Below are 17,662 nucleotides of genomic sequence, written 5' to 3'. Positions count from 1 at the left end.
ACAAAAACAGTGATTGTCTATTGGAATGGTCTGCCCCGGGAGGTGGTGGAGTCACTGTCCCTGGAAGTGTTTAAAAAAAGACTGGATGTGACACTTAGTGCCATGGTTTAGTTGAGGCTATTCAGTCTGGAGAAGAGAAGGCTCCAAGGAGACCTGATTGTGGCCTTCCAGTATCTTAAAGGGGCCTGCAAGAAAGCTGGTGAGGGACTTTTTGGGGTGTCAAGTAGTGACAGGACTAGGGGGAATGGAAACAAAGTATAGAAATGGGTAGATTCAGACTGGATGTTAGGAAGAAGTTTTTCACCATGTGAGGGTGGTGAGACACTGGAACAGGTTGCCCAGGGAGGTAGTAGAAGCCCCATCCCTGGAGGTTTTTTAAGGCCAGGCTGAATGTGTCTCTGAGCAACCTGATTTAGTGTGAGGTGTCCCTGCCCATGGCAGGGGGTTAGAACTAGATGATGTTTGAGGTCCCTTCTAACCCTCATAATTCTATGATTCTACAATTAGATATTGCTAGGTACTAGGTTGGACTTGATGATCTCTGAGGTCTTTTCCAACCTAGTTAATTCTGTGATTCTGTTTTGCCTTTGTATTTTGACTAGATTTGTGTATTTGAAAAACAAAGCCAATAAAACTAGTTAGTATATGCTTTTTTGGAACATCCGCTGTTGTAGCAATACCTACCACAGCTCAGACTTTATTATAGCCTTTAGCATTGCTGCTCTCTGAACTCTTGATAGGAATAAATTGTACAAAATAAGCATTATGTTCATTACTATCTCAAAGGAATCCTAAAGAAGACTATATTTAAGAGCTTAGTATAGGGAATGTGTTTATGCAATTTTCTTTTCAATATTAGCTGTTGTGACAAGTGTTACCAAAAATCTGTTCTGGTATCTGTACTTCCAATGCTCTGTGTAGTGAGTCACATTTAATGAGTTGTCCTGGAGTAAAATGCAAAGCTATGTAATGTAGTAATATCAGATGTGAAGGTGGAGGATTCACACAAAGACAAAGTTTGATAATAATAATGATGGAAAGTCATTCAGCCTGGTATCTTTAATTTTGCGATCTTTTAAACTGTACATGGATGACTTAACACCACTTGGAAAAAACCAGAGAACACCTCTGTTCAGTAATACTAGTGCCTGTATTACAAAAACATCTGATGTTATTCTTGGTTAGGATTGTCAGTGTTTATTCTTTGGCCATGAATCGGTTGATCCATACAAAATGCAGAGTATAGTACGGCATTTTTTGCACGGAGTATTGACATCTGCTAAAACCCACTGTTATTTTATGCTGTTGAGTGAGCATGGGGGGTGTTTTGTTTTCCTGTATGTGTCATATTGTTGGCTATTTTTCTAACTTCTTTTTTTTTTAGCTGGTGTGCACATATTCCTGAGATGATACGTGTTTTTTCTTTGCCTGTTTTGGATGGGGTAAAGAAAAGGGTAGAAGGATAGTTGAATGGGGTATAGAAAACGTACTGGCTGGTGCTTTATATGAAATAGTATTTTGCAGATTCTACAATGTCTTCATACATTTGAGTGGTTTGCTGGAACATTGTTGTGTGAGCAGCATGCTTGTCTGAGAACACACAGCAAATTTCTCTGATTTTTCTCTGTCCTTGTAGAGTTTAATCAGGTCAAAATAAGCCAGGTCAGGAAGAGCTAGGCATCGCACCAACTAACTTGGCCAGTTTCATACAATGATGAAAAACTGAGAAACATATTTCCTGCAGAAATGAAATATTATTTTCTAGGTGGTCAGAATTTTTTTCTTTGCCTGCTCTGGGAGCCCAGCATCAGCTTGTGATTGAAAGTCATAAATTTCAGTAGCATGACAAAACTATGAGAGAATGATTAACAGCAGGGAGAGGTTAGAGAACAGTGAGTCAGCTCTATTGTAGAATTAAAGACTCTGAAGCACCTGAGCTGCCTCCACTTTGTTTCCTGGATTCTGTAGTCTGTTTTATTGTAGTTCTGTACTTCTGCCTTTGAGCATTGGAGAACTTACAGTATTGAGAATTACAGTACTCTTAAAAGGCCACTTAAAGTTGTTGTAGCATAAGCTGTAATAACAGTTTAAAAAACAATTTAGGACTGACATTTGACTAATGTCTGAAGGCTGGTGTGTCAGCTGCTCTTGAGCAGCAGTTACAAAGCGTGTTACCTTCTGATCATACCTCTGGAATTTTATCTTTTTGTCAGTACACCATTAATGTAACTGAGTTGCTGTTCCATCCTGAGAAGCTATCTCCTTGCACAGGTGCCTTTGTATTTTTGAGACAAGAGAGACCAATGCAAAAAAATAGAAAAAGAAGCTTTGACCGAAATGCTTCAAGTTAGTGTCTAAAATGTGGTTTTATTCTGGAAGAACTTTGTTCTGAATTGTAATTCATTTGGCATGGAAGCAATCTTCACACTGAGACTTGACTGCATGTTTTGTTCTTTTTCCCTAAAGGGTCACTTATGATTCTTAGGCATAAGTTAAGAATTTAGTTTTCCATTTTGTGTGTGTGTGTGTTAATAACTATTTCTTCTACGTAAAACGTTAGCCTTGCTGTTACATCAGCGAGCAAGGATGGAGAGATTAGCAAAGGAACTGAAGCTTGAGAAAGAAGAGCTTGAACGCTTGAAAGCTGAAGTCAATGGTATGGAGCATGACCTAATGCAGAGGCGGCTTCGAAGAGTTAGCTGTACAACTGCAATTCCAACAGTAAGCAATTTGTTAGTATTTTAATTCAAGATACAAATTAATTTGTTTATGTTTCCATGAACTGATTTATACAAACAAATATTTTGGGATATAAAATCTTTAGTCTTTAAATATGACTTTTTGTATGTTCTTGGCTGCTTGTAAGACAGCTTTGTGTCCAGGTTGTGTTCACAACAGAATTTCTGAAACTTGTATGTATGGGCTGTAACTTTACAGCAGCCTATAAAAGTGTATGTCCAAGTCTATTAAAAAAGCCCCCAAGCCATATGCAGCTTGGTGTGTATGCAGCAAGGGTTCACTTAAAAAATATCTTTTGTTTTATTGAGGTATTTTGTTGTTTGACCAGTTGCTTCTTGTAAACATTTCCCATTTGGCATGTGCAGGTTGTGCCAAGTGACTCTTCATTGGTGGTGTTGGCTCAAATAGTGATCACCTCTTTCTCCTCCTCTCTTTGTTGATTCTGCCTACCTACGTGACTTCTACCTGCAAATGACCATAGCCAAAATGTCTATATGGCTCTGATGAGAGAATTCATCTGACTGAAAAATAACTTCTACTTTGTGCAGTTGTTAGTCAAATTAGCTCAGACCTCCTGTGTTGACATAATTGATGCCCACAGATGGAGGCTGGAAGGCATAGTAGGGGCTGTTAGCTGCCTAACTAGTAAGGCTGCTGTATGTCTCACCTGTCTTAAGGCAGCGTTTGGCATATATGTTCCTGGAAGGAGTATAGAGACACTCTGAATGTGCAAGGATGAGGTGAGGAAAGCCGTAGCCAGCTGGAGTTGAATCTGGCACAGGCTGTCAAAGAAACAAAGAGCATCTGTTAATATGTAGGTGACAAAAAGATGAGCAAATGCATGAGCCTCAGTACCTTCTTATTGTGGTTGACTGAGCACTAGCATAGGGAACTTACGGATTCTTCATCCTTGGAGGTGTTCAATAGTTGTCTCCCATCTGGGCAGAGGGCTGAACCAATAACCTCCAGAGGTCCCTTCCAGTCTGTGATTTTGTGGCTCTATGATGTTGGAATGTATCCATCCTAGGAGAAGATAGTTCCTACACACATTAATAATCACCACTCCAAGCCTTCAGGATGCTTTGCATTCCTGTAACTTAGAGCTTCTTAATGATATGCAAATGTATGGACTTAAATAACTGATTATTCTGTTAAGAATAATTACCCTCTTGCAGTATTACAGAGGTAGAAGGTTTGGTATGTTGGACCTCCTTAGGGTGATGCAAATAAATAAATTTCTAACTGTATTTGGGTATAACAAGTAATAATTAGTGCGAGCTGCAGCTCATATGCTACTTCCTGCCCATCTTGATGTCAACTTATGTAGCAATTCATCAATGTATGCAGAACTTTATAAGGTATATAGTTTTACAAATTTAAGATCAGCTCTTTTTGATTTGCTTTCATCCTCAAATATCAATACAATAAGGGTTTAAGGGAATAGATTGGGTAAGGGGATTGGGGCAGACAGTAGAATCTTGGGTTTGTTTTTCTTTTTTTCCCAATGTTTTATCCATACTCATTTTGTAGTAAAACTGTTAACAAAGATATAGCGGTGTAAGATGTTGAATTTCCCACAATTATGATTTGGTTCATTCTTTCTAGCCTGAGGAAATGACCAGATTGAGAAGCCTCAACAGACAGCTCCAGATAAACGTTGACTGTACACTGAAAGAAGTTGATCTCCTTCAATCTAGAGGTATAGAATGCATCAGCTTGAGCGTAGGGAGACTCTACAAAGGGATGTGAACAGGCTGGATTGATGGGCTGAGGGCAATTGAATGAGGTTAGGCAAGGCCAAGTATGAGGTCCTTCAGCTGTGTCACAACCACCCCATGCAATGCTACAGGCTTGGGCAGAGCGTCTGGAAAGCTGCCCAGTGGAAAAACACCTGGGGGAACTGGTCAACAGCTAACTGAATATGAGGCAGCAGTGCCAAGATGGCTAAGGCAGCCAACAGCATCCTGGTCTGTATCAGGAACACTGTGGCCAGCAGGACTAGGGAAGAGATTGTACTTCTGTACTCAGCACTGGTGAGACAACACCTCCAGTACTGTGTTTTCAGGTTCTCACTACAAGAAGGATCCTGAGTTGCTGGAGCATGTCTAAGACAAATGACAAAGCTGGGGTCTAGAGCACAAGTCTCATGAGGAGCGGCTGAGGGAACTGGGATTGTTTAACTTGGAAAAAGGAGGCTGAGGGGAGACCTTATTGCTCTCTACAACTACCTGAAAGGAAGTTGTAGTGAAGTGGGTGTCAGTCTCTTCTACCAAGTAACAGGAGAAAGCTACCTCAAGTTGTACCAGGGGAGGTTTAGATTAGATATGAGCCTTTCTTTTCTGGAAGGGCTATCAAGCACTGGAACAAGCTGTCCAAGGAAGTGGTGGAGTTATCTTCCCTGGAAGTATTTAAAAGATGTGCAAAAGCAACATGTAGAGATATGATTTGGGCAGTGTTAGGTTTGACTTCATGGTCTTCTAGGTCTTTTCCACCCTAAATGATTCTATGATTCTAATATATTATGTGCTTAAAGGTGGATCCTTGGAGTCTTTCAAGTTCAATTTTGATTATCAACATCAGCCCTAAAAAGTGTCTGTTTCAATTGCAACCTGATAAAGTTGACATGCTAATATGTCTGTTGGCCAAGTTACATTAAATTACAAGAAAGTGATGACTTAGAAGTGACTTTCACAAGAGCAAATAAAAAAAAAATAAAGTAAATTACTCCTTAATGAAGGTTCTTTCCAAGTAATACAAACCAGAACTACAGGTTGCAGCTAAGAAGTTGGCAAACAGAAATCTACTTAGATCTTTAAAAATCCTCCTTCAGCAACAGAAGCTGAACATAAATACAAGCAAATAGATTAGAATATGCAGAGTCTTTTTTTACCCAGAATTTATCTTACAGGAAGACTTATTATTATTTTCACATACGTTTTAAGCAATACAGAATGCTGAGCTGGAGTTGATTCTTCAATATGGGATTAGCATGCTGAAAACTAATAGAATCAATACAAAACTGGAAGGCTACCCAGGAAAAAAGTAATAATAATAGAAACAGGTATCAAATATTTACCCTGTAGATGTTTATGTCACTGGCATAGGCATGTAAATAACCCCTGCGTTATGTTTGCTTACTTTCCTTTCCTGACAGGGAACTTTGATCCGAAAGCCACATGTAACTTCTATGATAACATAGAGCCTGGTCCTGTTGTGCCACCAAAGCCATATAAAAAGGGTAGGTCAACAAATAAGCATCAAGTTAACTGATCTGATTTGGGAAAGTTGGTTTTGTTGGGTGGTGGTTTTTTGTTTGTTTGTTTGTTTTCTTGGTGTTTTGGGGTTGGTTTGGGGTTTTTTGGTTGGCTTGGGGTTTGGTTTGGGGTTTTTTGATTTATTTATTTTTTTAATAATAACTTCTGTTTTAAAATATTCTAACAGGAAACAATTCTAATTATTAGAACTTCTTTCTCCCCACACACACTAAACCAAACCAGCATTTCTGTGTAATCCTAGCTACAACTTGTTTTCCTTAGGCAAACTGTTCAAAATGAATATTCTGTTGTTGGCAAATGCTGTTAGTCTCTACTAGGAAAAGAGTTGAAAATAAACAAACTTTTATGTGTTAACTTCAGTTTCTTAATTATGTTTTTGTGGGTTGGTTTGTTTTTTTTTGGTTTTAGTATTTTTTATATTTCAAAGTTAAAAGTTCTGTCAGGTTTGCTTCGCTGTCTTCTAGTACAGGTTGTTAGGATTTTGAGTTTATCTGAACTGTTTTATGCAAGTTTAATTAGTCACAGCAGATTTTCTCAATTAGCATTTATATTTTTCATTATATTTTAACTTGTCTGGTCAAGCTTTACCTTTTTGTGTGTGTGCAGAGTATGCATTTCACAGTGGCCCTGAAGTTTTAGCATAGCAAGAGCTTTCAGACATTTTAAAGGCCAAGACAGAATACATTTCCTTACATTGGTCTAAAGAGATGACAGTACAAGTTTGTTACTAGTTTCTGAAGTTTTCTGTGCTAGTTGCATTGTAGTTAGGATTCATACCCACTTTAGGACACTTTTGTGTTAAGAACAGGAGCTGTGTAATTAGTCTCACTTCTTACCCAGTGGAATTCAGTCAGTGCACCCCAAAGTGACTTAACTCATCCTCAGTAGACACCTAGTGGTCGTGTGGCTGAGTAGCTCTCTGAACTCCACTATGTTTAGTGGTGATGTTGGACCAGAAGCCTACCTTTTGTCTCAGGTGTTTTTGGACTTTTTTAATCTTCCCAGAATCTTTTTAAAGAGTGGTTTCAGATATTAGTGGAATTTTTTAAACACTGTGTTTTTCTGCTAAAATAGTCCATCTGGGTTCCTGCTATGGAGAAGACAGTGGCCTTTTTCTCTGAATATGCTGTGTGTGATAAGATTCATCGTATTGTGTCTCCTCATGCTGTAGCTAGCATGTATGAAGGTATTCAGTGGAAAAGAAGTCCCTCTTTGGAAATGGTAATCACACAGTCTGCTTGAAAATCCAGATTTTTTTAAAATAAGCTTTAGCTGCTAGTGAACAGGAGGACAGCACCAGGCTCTTTTCAGTGATGTCCAATGATAGGCTAAGGGGTCATGGGTACAAGCTGGAGTATAGAAGCTTCTGCCTAAACATAAACAAAACCATTTTCACTGTGAGGATGGCAGTACACTGGAACAGGCTGCCCAGAGAGGTTGTGGAGTCTCCTTCTCTGGAGACATGCAAAAGACCTCCTGGATGTGTTCCTGTGTGACCTACTCTAGGTGATCCTGCTCTGGCAGTGGGGTTGGACTAGAGGATCTTTGAAGGTCCCTTCCAACCCCTAATGTTCTGTGATTCTGTGAGCACTTTGCAGTGGTTGTAGCTGTTGAATTTTGAATCCATATAAGAAGATCCACCCCTACCCCCCCACTTTGAAGCAAGTGTTTTACTATTTGATTTAACAAAAGGGATAGTATGTGGAAACTTAAAAGAAAGAGAATGCCCAGAACTACTGCTCGTGGTTCAAAAAAACCCCCTCCAACAGTCCCTGAGTGGCTGGTAGTGTCCAGGAGAGACAGTAGCAGCAGGGGAGCAGTGGCACGAAGACAGCTGCCTGAATTCATGTTAAATTGTTGTGGTCATGTGGTTGATTTTAAGACACTGCTGGTTGGTGATGTTCAAAGAGATTTTTCTTAATTATGCTAGCCTCTTTGATTTATTATTTCAAAGCAAAACAACATGCAAAATTGCATGCAATAATGATTTTGGGTTGGCTTGTTTGTATTTTTTTGTTTTGGCAGTTAGAAAGATAGTATCTTGTAAGGATTTGTACAACTTTTCAGTTTATTAGAGGTCAGTTTTAGGGTTGGTGTACTGTATTCTGAGCTTGGCTTTTAACATGGAGTCATCAAAAGAATTTCTTTTTTGTTTAAAAGTTACATTTCCTTAGTATTCAGCTGTTGAAGGCGTGGGCACCCAGACAGGGATGGGCAGACAGACAAGGGTCTGCTCTGTGCTGCTGTCTAGTCAACATGAATGCAGTCCTGTGCCCACACTACTTGTTTGCTTAAAAGGAATTTGTTGAGTGCAAGCACTGCCAATATGACAAAGCAACTTCTGGAGTTGAGAGGGTTCATGTCTAAGCAGGAGGTAGCTTTTTATTTTCTTCAAGTGTGTGTTTCTGAAGACAAACCTAAGTAGTGTTTGCAGTAGCTTTGTCATCAGCCATCTGCTAGATTTCATGGCAGAGGATAGCAGTGTGTGCACTTCGAATTACAAATCACAGTCCTTTTTTGCAACCCAACTTCTCTTTTAATGAAGCTGTTCTACAGATGTTTGTTTAGCAGATGGGTTTCTTAACCTAACCTCCTACCTATGTGTGCTAATGTTGTTTTGAATATTAACATTTCATAAAATGTTGTTTCCACATCCTAGGTGTATTTGTCACTCCTCGTAGGTAGCTTGAGGTCTAGAAGTGGTGGTAGGAGACATGGGGAAAACCGAGGTCTCTCTATAGGTTTGTAGCTGGTTTATGGTTTGCATACGTGCTGATACATAACTGCTTCACACACATCCCTGCTGCAAAGCCATGAGGAAGAAAAGCAACCATTTTGTTTTGAAACAGGTTTGCTATTTTATTTTTATATTGTGTTTTCCTCAGGCTGGATAAATACTAGGGAAGACCATTTGAAGGAACTGAGTGAGAAGTAGTTTTTCACTTCAGGTAAAGTAGGGTTATTGGAATTCAGAATTCAGTCACAGCCTGCTTTATGTAAACCTGTGAAGTCATTCCTCACCAGGATGGTGTTGAGTGCCAGAACGAAACTTTTCAGTACATTTTAAGATGCTAAACCTTTAGCAGTATCAGTTAACCTGGCAGTGGTGACTGGTCCTTTTGGTTTTAATGTGGTATGGTTAAGTGACTCTTTACAGATGTGAAATATTTTCAACAGTCAAATTTCACACACTGAGTTAGGAGGGCTTTAGCAGAAGTCCCTTAATGTTACCTAAGAGAAAAGGTTTCCATGTTCATATGAAGAAAGAGTGTTTTGAGAGGTGACAAACCAGCAGTGTGGTCTTGCTTATCATCCTTCTTTTCTGAAATAAGAAAAAATGTTTTTCTTTGGCCTTTGTTGTTGTTGTTGTTTTTTCAGAACATCAAAACAGCTCCAAACAGACTCCACGGACTCAGCCAAGAGATGAAGACTTTGAAGGGGCTCCATGGAATTGTGATAGCTGCACCTTTCTAAATCACCCAGCACTAAATCGCTGTGAGCAGTGTGAAATGCCACGATACACTTGAAAAGCAGGCAGGGGCTGGCACTGGGTTTAAAACAGGCTCTCAAGCCGACAGCTGTAGGAGAAGGAAACATGGGGAACCTTTCAGTCCATCTGCCCGGCCTTTGCAAGTCAACAATCTTCATATTGCAAGGGTGGGAGTAATGTTTCTGCTTGTGCTACACTATAAAAGATAAATTAAGGGTGAAATTCTTTCATGTCCCATTACAGTGAGCAAAGCAGAAAACGAAACCTGAACACGTAAAAGGATTAATTTTGGGAAGAATGTGATACAAGAAAGCAAATAACTACTGGTGTTTAGTCCTGTGGTTCTAGTTACTGCTTAGTGGCTCTAAAGGAGAAAAATCAAAGAAAGGAAACAAAACCCAACAAACCACACACAATAAAGAAAAAAAAACTTCTTGTTTTTTTTTTTTTTTAAATAAAATTCTAGGACTCTTAGTAATGGTGTGAAATGTTACACTGAACCATAAAAACTGAAGAGCCAGAGCTGACTTATCCTGGCCACAGCTAGCTGGAAAACAAAGGCTCCCTGTGCTTCTAGATTGTAAGCTACTGAAACAGAAGACAGGTAAATGCAACGATAAAATTTGCAATGCATTAAAAAAACAAACCACAAAACAAGCAAACAAACCAACCAACAACAAGGAGAAGAGTATTTGTAATTGCTGCTTTTTTTCAGGGTAACTTATGTCTACAAAAAACCTGCTGTTTGAAATAGTAACCTAAGGTGACTAAATGAGATACAGGATGAGTGTTACCGAGAGCTTAATCAGAGGTGAATCTTTACAATCCCTTTTGCTTGTACAGTGCTCACCTGGCTGTGTCAACAATGGTAATAAACTAAGAATGAATTCTACCATGCTGCTGCATGCTTTCACTAGGCCATTGTGTTTCAAAGCTAAAAGTATGCTTCCGTATGCACCAGTCTCCTGAGCCTGTGCCCTGGAGCAGCACGGTGACGTATGCCAAACAGACTAATCCAAATTTGGTTTGGAAGGCTTGAGCTCAGCCATGGTTGCGTAGGAGAAGATTTTGTACCCAGTTCCTTAGGCCTTTTCAGCTTCCAATTTTTGAAGAATTCCTTATGTTTACAGCACAGAAGGTACTTTGTGCCCCAGTTGAAAGTTAGCTGAAAAAGAATCAATCAATTAGCTCTTCAGTAAAGGTTTATTTGCACATTGTAAATAAACCAGCCTGTACAAAACAGCAGATGCCAGATTTTGAGGAATTACACACTGCATTTTTTTATTTAGGTTTTTTTCCAGTCAGGAAATACTTGCCATAGGTGGAAGAACACAAGACTTGCAACTGAAAAATCATACTGGTACTTCCATGCATATGATATACTGTATTATAAAGGTGATGTTCAATTTGTTTGAATGCTTCAGGTTGCTGTAATAAAGCACTCAATACTTGTGAAATCAAACTTGGATTTGGGCAGCTGAATGCTTATGTTACACAACTGTGCGACTGAACAGGATGTTCTTGTGTACTGGCCAAGCTGGTACAGTGCATTTGAGGTTTGATATTATAGCATGTGTCGAGATTCAGAGACACAGCCTGAATTCAGAAGCACATCAGCTGAGTTATGGTAATTGACTTTGCAACTGTGAGGCAACATGTGCTAGCTGAACCTCACCAGAAGAGGTTGAAACTACTTCATTGGAAATTGTTCATAGCTCATGGCAGCCACATCCATATGGTCAATTTCCACAGTTCCTTTGATGTGTGGTAATGCGTTAAGCTGTGGTAGCACAATCATGTGTCTGAATCCTCATTTCCAATCAAGCAGCATTTTTAAGGGGTGGGTGGTGGAAAACTCATCTTGGCTGCGTTGCTGGTGTCCGCTCCCTGCAATTTAGAAGGATAACAGTAAAAGAAAAAAAAACAACCACCAACAAACCAACCCAGTGATCTCAGATGAGGAACCAATGCCTGATTTGGCATTTTTCAATATGTTCTTGCACTAATTACATTTTCAGTACAATTTTAATTAAGGTAGGAGATCTCCAGCAATCAGTGTGCACCACCAATGAGCAAAATAGTCAAAAGTGTCAAAGGCAACAAAGCTCCTTCCCCTTCCCCTTTCCCTTCCCTTTTCCTTTCCCCTTCCCCGGTTAGAAGGCAAATATTGCTTGTGCTCATGTCAGTGGATGGCCTGACAAAACCAAGATAGCTAAAAAACGATGGGCATAATCATTATGCCTAAGCTAAGCAGTACTGTTGCTGTTATCAGCTGTCTAATGAATTACTCAAAACAATGCCAGGAACTTCATGACTTTTCTATTGTGATGCCTTTGTATTATTTCAATTTTCATTTGTGCATCTGTTGAAGTTCTAGAAGCATTTGTTTTTTGCTGGAATTGCAAGCTGATAGCAACTGAAATGACAGTCAGCAAATGAGGGTAGGTGTTTCATGCATCACTACAGTTGTGCTGCTTTTGGACAGAATCAATGCTAATTCTGAAGGGGGAGTGGGGAAATGCATGCAGTCCAGTAATTCCCTCAGCTGTAATAACCGTACCTGGAAAGTTACTAATCTTAGTCGTAGCTTCACCAGAGGGGGAGAAGGAAGGCTGCCATAACAAGAAGACACTCGGAAGACTGAGTGAGTGAGTGCCATTCAATTACAAATCAATTCCTTCACACCAATAATTTTACTCCAGGTTTTCCAGTTACTCTCATTTGTTGCTTGTACAAAACCAAACCAAACTCTTCTGTTGTTGTCTTTGTACTTGTAAATGCCCACATTCAAACACGAATAGCAAAGACTTTACATGGTGCTTGAACATTTCTAGTTCGTTAGAATGTAAATTGTATTTCTGGGATACGGGAAGATCCATTTTTCCTTCTTGAAAGCAAGGTGATGCAGTTCACATCCCAACTGAATTGTAGATTATGCCAAAAAGAAAAAAAAAGTTTGGTTTATGTAATATTTATTGAATGCACATAAAACCCCTGCTGTCAGCTGGCATACAAAATGCACTGTATTGTATAAAAGTTCTGTCTGTGTGTGAGTGGTGGGATGCTGATGCCGTTGTGTTAATGCACTACTTGTGTTTTCTTTTTTTTCTCTCCCGAGCTTTCCCTCAACCATGCTCCTAGAGTGGTAGAGTTTGTAACTGACTTGGACATTCAGATATTCAAAATGATTTCACTGTTCATTGAAATTTTATAAAGCTTATTTTCTGTTTACTGTGCTATTCGGATGAATTCCCTGGAATTCTAGAATACTGCTGTAGCTCTTTAAAAGTCTACCTAGAGTGGGGCTTGTGGAAAGGTGATTCAGAATGTTGTCAAACAAAAGAAATCCTGAACTTTGGATCTTACTTTTAATTCGCTGTAATTATTAATCTTCTTTGGGTGAAGAGGAAGGGGGTGGGAAGTCAAGCAAAAGGAATTCCTTTGTAAAACGTAGTCTTAGATCAGATTGACTTTGTGTATCTGTGTGTCTGTGGTATGTGTGTTTCCCTTGAAAAATGGGAGGTGTGGTGAAAAGTGTAATAATTCTTCAAAGAGCTGGTCTCAGTACTTTCTGATTATGATATGCTACTAAGTCACTTTTTTTTTTTTCCCTCCCTCCCTTCCTTCCTTCCAGTTACTTTACCTGTCCCAGTTACACATCTCTCATTTCAAGTTCTAAATACTTTTTAATATTGATTGTAAAACCCCCTTGAAACTGAAAATGAAAATACTTGAGTTGAACCGGGGACAAAACAAAATCAAACCAATAAAGAATGTTGTTTTTAAAAGAATGTGAGAATATTAAATATGTTAAAAACCAAGCTTGCCATCAGGATGATGGGGTTTTGTTGTTGTTGTTGTTTAAAAAAATTCAGTGGTATACCCTAGAATGTGAAAATGACTTGTCCTGAGGAGAAGTGGACAGCTGGACATAAACAATTTATCAGCTCACTTGCTGCCGCAGGATTTGCTCGCTCCGTACGGCAGTGACTCTGAGTCCCGTAAAGAAGGAAGACGTGCACAGATTGTCACATCCCAGAGTCAGTGCTGTCTCTGTGTGCTGCAGCATTCATTTTTGTTTTCAAAATGTCAATATTCTGTGACTGACTTTTGCCACAGTTCTTCAGTTTGGGGCTTCGATTGCTGGTTTATGTCCGTAAATACTACTTCAAATAGATATATATAGAGATAGATATATATATATAAAATTTCCCCCCCCTTGGGTTTGAATAATTGGAACACAAACAGAGTCAATGCAATATTCTCATCCTGGATTTTCAGTACCTTTGGATGAAACCAATTAAAAAAAAAAAAAAAAGAGGAGAAAAAAAAAAGTGTTCTTGAAACTTATTTATTGATGGTGGCACCAGTGTATCTCATCCATGTTTCCTGCTGTGTGAAACCCTGTTGATTTCTTTTTCCCTCCATTAAAAAAGACAAACGAAGACACGATCCTGTTTAATCCTGTATATATGGTGTCTACATTCTAGATTTGTGTATGCTGTGAATGAACTTATTACTAAGAGATGAAATTGTATTAAAAGAAAACAAAAACAAAACAACAAAGCATTCAGAGGCTATGCATGCATGGTACCTCCAGAAAGTGCATACTCCCAACTTGCAGATCCCTGCAAAAATAAATCAATAAAACTAAGCAAACGTCACATCCTGCAGTTGTTCTTGTATGTAGTAGGAAATGTTTGAGAATTCCAGCTTGCTTTGGTTGGTTGGTTTTGCTTTCATAGTCTTGATTGTTTCTAGTCTTCCCCTTGAACCCATAGCTACAGCAAATTTGTTTCAGCAGCTGTCGGGGTTTTCTTTTTGATGCTCGATAATGGCTATGGGGAGACCTCATTGGTCTCCACATCTACCTGAAGGGAGGTTGGAGCGAGGAGGGGGCCAGCCTCTTCTCCTTGGTGGCACGTGACAGGACTGGAGGAAATGGTTTCAGGCTGTGCCAAGGGAGGTTCAGGCTGCATATTAGGAAATGTTTTTTCAAGAGAGGATTCTCAAACATTGGAATGGTCTGCCCAGGGCAGTGGTGGAGTCACCATCCCTGGAGGTGTTCAAGCAGTGTGTGGACCTGGCACTTAGGGACATGGTTTAGGATTGACCCTAAGCTGGGTCAAAGGTTGGACCAGATGATCTTTGAGGTCTCTTCCAACTGGATGTTTTCTGTGATTCAATAGACACTTGCTGAATATTGAGTTAGGATCTAGGTCCCGTGAATGTGGACAGCTTGTATAAGAGCAGTCCCATTCAGATGATGGATAGTCTGTGCAGCTTCTGGTGTAGAATCAGGACATACAGGATGGTCAGATTGAAGGTTTGCTTATCACTTTTATTTTTTAAATGGAAAGTTGATATTAAGTTGACATTGTTTGATTACCTCCTCTTCCAGATAATCATGCTTTGTTTGTAGTCCTGATCACAGGCATTCCTGCTTGACCTTGCCAGTACTGCCTATCTGGATTACAAAAGTCCTTTATCTGCTGTAACCTCATACAGAAAGGCACTGCTGTGGGAGAGGGTGGAGAATTCAAAGTGCATAAATCAGTGGGCAGGCAATTTCTTCTTACTAGCGTGTCTCTCAGTTCTCTTGACTGTATCAGCTCACTCTAACCTAAAACTTGAAAGCTCTCTAGCTGCTGCTGCAGCTGTTTGTTCGCACACTTTTGGTTATCAAACAAATTCAGCTCTAGCAGACCTGCAACTTCAGTTTTGAACTTTTGCCAGCAAACATGGAAGAATTTTGTTTCACATTCCCTTTGCTAAATTGAATTTATAAATATTTCAGGCTAGCTTTGTAGTTTAATCCAGCATTCAATTCTTACATTTTAGGAATGCTTGCAACTGAATATTAGATTTTTTTCCTTTTCAAAGCTTTAAAAAAGGTTAAAAAAATTGAAGCTGCCTGTAAAATGTATCATGCTAATGGAGAACACAACAAAGCCAGGGGACAGTCAATCCACGGAGTGACAATGGCCACTGGTTTTTGATTGCTTTTCCCCTGAAGTCAGGAGGAGGAGGAGGATCTGCCTGAAATAACTGCATAAAACTAGTTGGTGTGTTCGTAAGAACTGCTTGGTTTTGACAGCAGTGCACCATGTCTAAAACTAGAGGCACTTAGAGACATGATATCTCTTGTGATCTGGTAAGTGTTCCAGGAGTTCAGTGTTGCAGCTTCTACTCAGTCAAGGTGACCAATAGTGCTGGGTAAGTGCTGTGTGTTCTTTAATTGCAGCCTCTCAGTTGTGAGTACTCTGGAAGCAGGTGACTTAGATGGCTCACTTCACCCAACAGCTGGACTGAAATCATTGTATGTTAAGTGGCTTACCTGATGTTTTCTGGAAACCTTGTGAAGTTGTTTGAGAAGGGGCTGTATTCATTTTTAGGTGGAGGGTCACTAGTTGTGACATGTTCTTGTCTGACACCAAAACCCAGGCCAGATCTCTAAAAGCCTCTTGCAGGAGTGATGCTTTATTTTGCAGAATGCTCTCTCATGAAAACAGTCATGTTTTGATTAATAAATTATAATACCCAAACCCATAAACCCCCACTCTGCAGGTAATTTCTATCCAGTTGGGCAAGGCTGAAAATGTTGCACATTTGCTGATTTTCCAAGTTCCATTTTGAAGTTTTTGGCAAATTAATTCTCCTCGATTCCCAGACCATAGTGAACTTCTTGTAGTTGGCAAAGCCTCTCTTGCTAGCTGGCCAAGGCCAATGGCATCCTGGCTTCTATTAGAAACAGTGTCCAGCAGGAACAGGGAAGTGATCCTCCCCCTGCTGTCAACATAGGTGAGGCCACACCTTGAGTATTGTGTTCAGTTCTGGGCCTCTGACTACAGGAAGGACTTTGAGATCTACTCCAACCTGCCTGCCAGGGGCAGGGATGCCTCTCAACTAGTCTTGGCTGCTTAAGGTCTCATCCAACCTGGCCTTGAACACCTCCAGAGAGGAGGCATCTGCAACCTCCCTGGGCAGCCTATTCCAGAGTCTCACCACCCTCGTACTGAAGAACTTCTTCCTAAAGCCCAGTCTAACCCTGCTTTTCCTCAGCTTAAAACCATTCCCCCTTGTCCTGGTGCTAGACACCCTTATAAAAAGTCCATCTCCAGCCTTCCTCTAGGATCCTTTAAGGTGTTGGAAGGCAGCTATAAGGTTTCCCTGAAGCCTGTGCTTCCAACCCCAGCTCCCTTAGCCTATCCTAACAGAGATGCTCCAGCCCTTGGATCTTCTTTGTGGCCCTCCTCTATACTCACTCCAACAGTTCTGTGTCCTTCTTATGATGGGGACAGCAGAACTGGGTGCAGTATTTGAGGTGGGGGTCTCACAAAAGCAATGTAAAGGGGAAGAATCACCTCTTGCCCTGCTGGCCACACTCGATGCAGCCTACTTGTGATCCATACTTCTGTGTTGCTCCCTTGTGTGTATTTGTGCCTGTGGGAAACACATGCTCAGCCCTGCTGCTGCTCTCACCTGGGGACATGGAGCAGCTGCAGCCTCATCTTCACCAGAAACTGGCAGCTCCACACTGCTGGCAATATGTAGCTGTAGAAATGTGCTCTGAAAGGTGCTGTCACTCCAGAGAACATCGCACATAAACCCCAGGAAGAGAGACATAATCATATCAGTGACAACAGGATGGTATGCTAAATATGGCAAAGCTATTTAAGTGTGTTTGGTTGTGACATGAATCATCTAGACACCAAGGAGGGAAATATAGATGTTTTCATGAGCTATAAAAACCACCAAGTGTGCAAAAATTCCCACATGGTGATGGCTGGCTTTAAAAATGACAGCAAGTTTATTGCAGCAATAAATGCAGAGTGTGTAAATGTTCCCCAGTTGCTTTATAAGCTGTTCCTTAAAACTGGAAGTGAAAGATAACCACTTTGCTCTTTTTCTAGCTCACAAATTCTACTGACATCAAATTTGTTCTACATGGGAAACCACTTTGAAAAAAATTCCCTGCCCTGACAAATGAGGGCTCTGTTCCTTATCCAGAGGAATAATTTACTCTCTCACAGAGAAGAAATTTGTCTCATCTGGGTTTTGCTAACTTCTGCAGATCTTTATCAAGTCATGCCATCCTTCACCTGCCTTTGCTAGTTGCAATTTAAGGCCTTGCTACCATCTTGCAGGTTGCAGCCCT

The 17,662-nt window shown here is 40.1% G+C and overlaps 1 protein-coding gene across 2 annotated transcripts in view; it reads left to right on the top strand.

Moving 5' to 3' along the window:
* The window catches only part of TAB3 (TGF-beta activated kinase 1 (MAP3K7) binding protein 3), a 45,585-nt gene extending 33,936 nt beyond the window's left edge, over positions 1 to 11,649 (top strand). For both annotated transcript variants that reach the window (XM_054165768.1, XM_054165769.1), the window contains exons 4-7: positions 2,561 to 2,721; positions 4,345 to 4,438; positions 5,894 to 5,977; positions 9,393 to 11,649. In XM_054165768.1, the coding sequence (XP_054021743.1) occupies positions 2,561 to 2,721; positions 4,345 to 4,438; positions 5,894 to 5,977; positions 9,393 to 9,541 (488 nt within the window). In that variant the 3' untranslated portion in view covers positions 9,542 to 11,649. The remainder of the gene's footprint in view (positions 1 to 2,560; positions 2,722 to 4,344; positions 4,439 to 5,893; positions 5,978 to 9,392) is intronic.
* Positions 11,650 to 17,662: the final 6,013 nt, after the last annotated feature.

The sequence above is a fragment of the Dryobates pubescens genome, chromosome 12 (genome assembly GCF_014839835.1).
Source record: "Dryobates pubescens isolate bDryPub1 chromosome 12, bDryPub1.pri, whole genome shotgun sequence".
NCBI lineage: Eukaryota > Metazoa > Chordata > Aves > Piciformes > Picidae > Dryobates > Dryobates pubescens.
The sequence above is the reverse complement of the archived record's forward strand: the minus strand, read 5'-3'. Positions and strand labels throughout refer to the sequence as shown.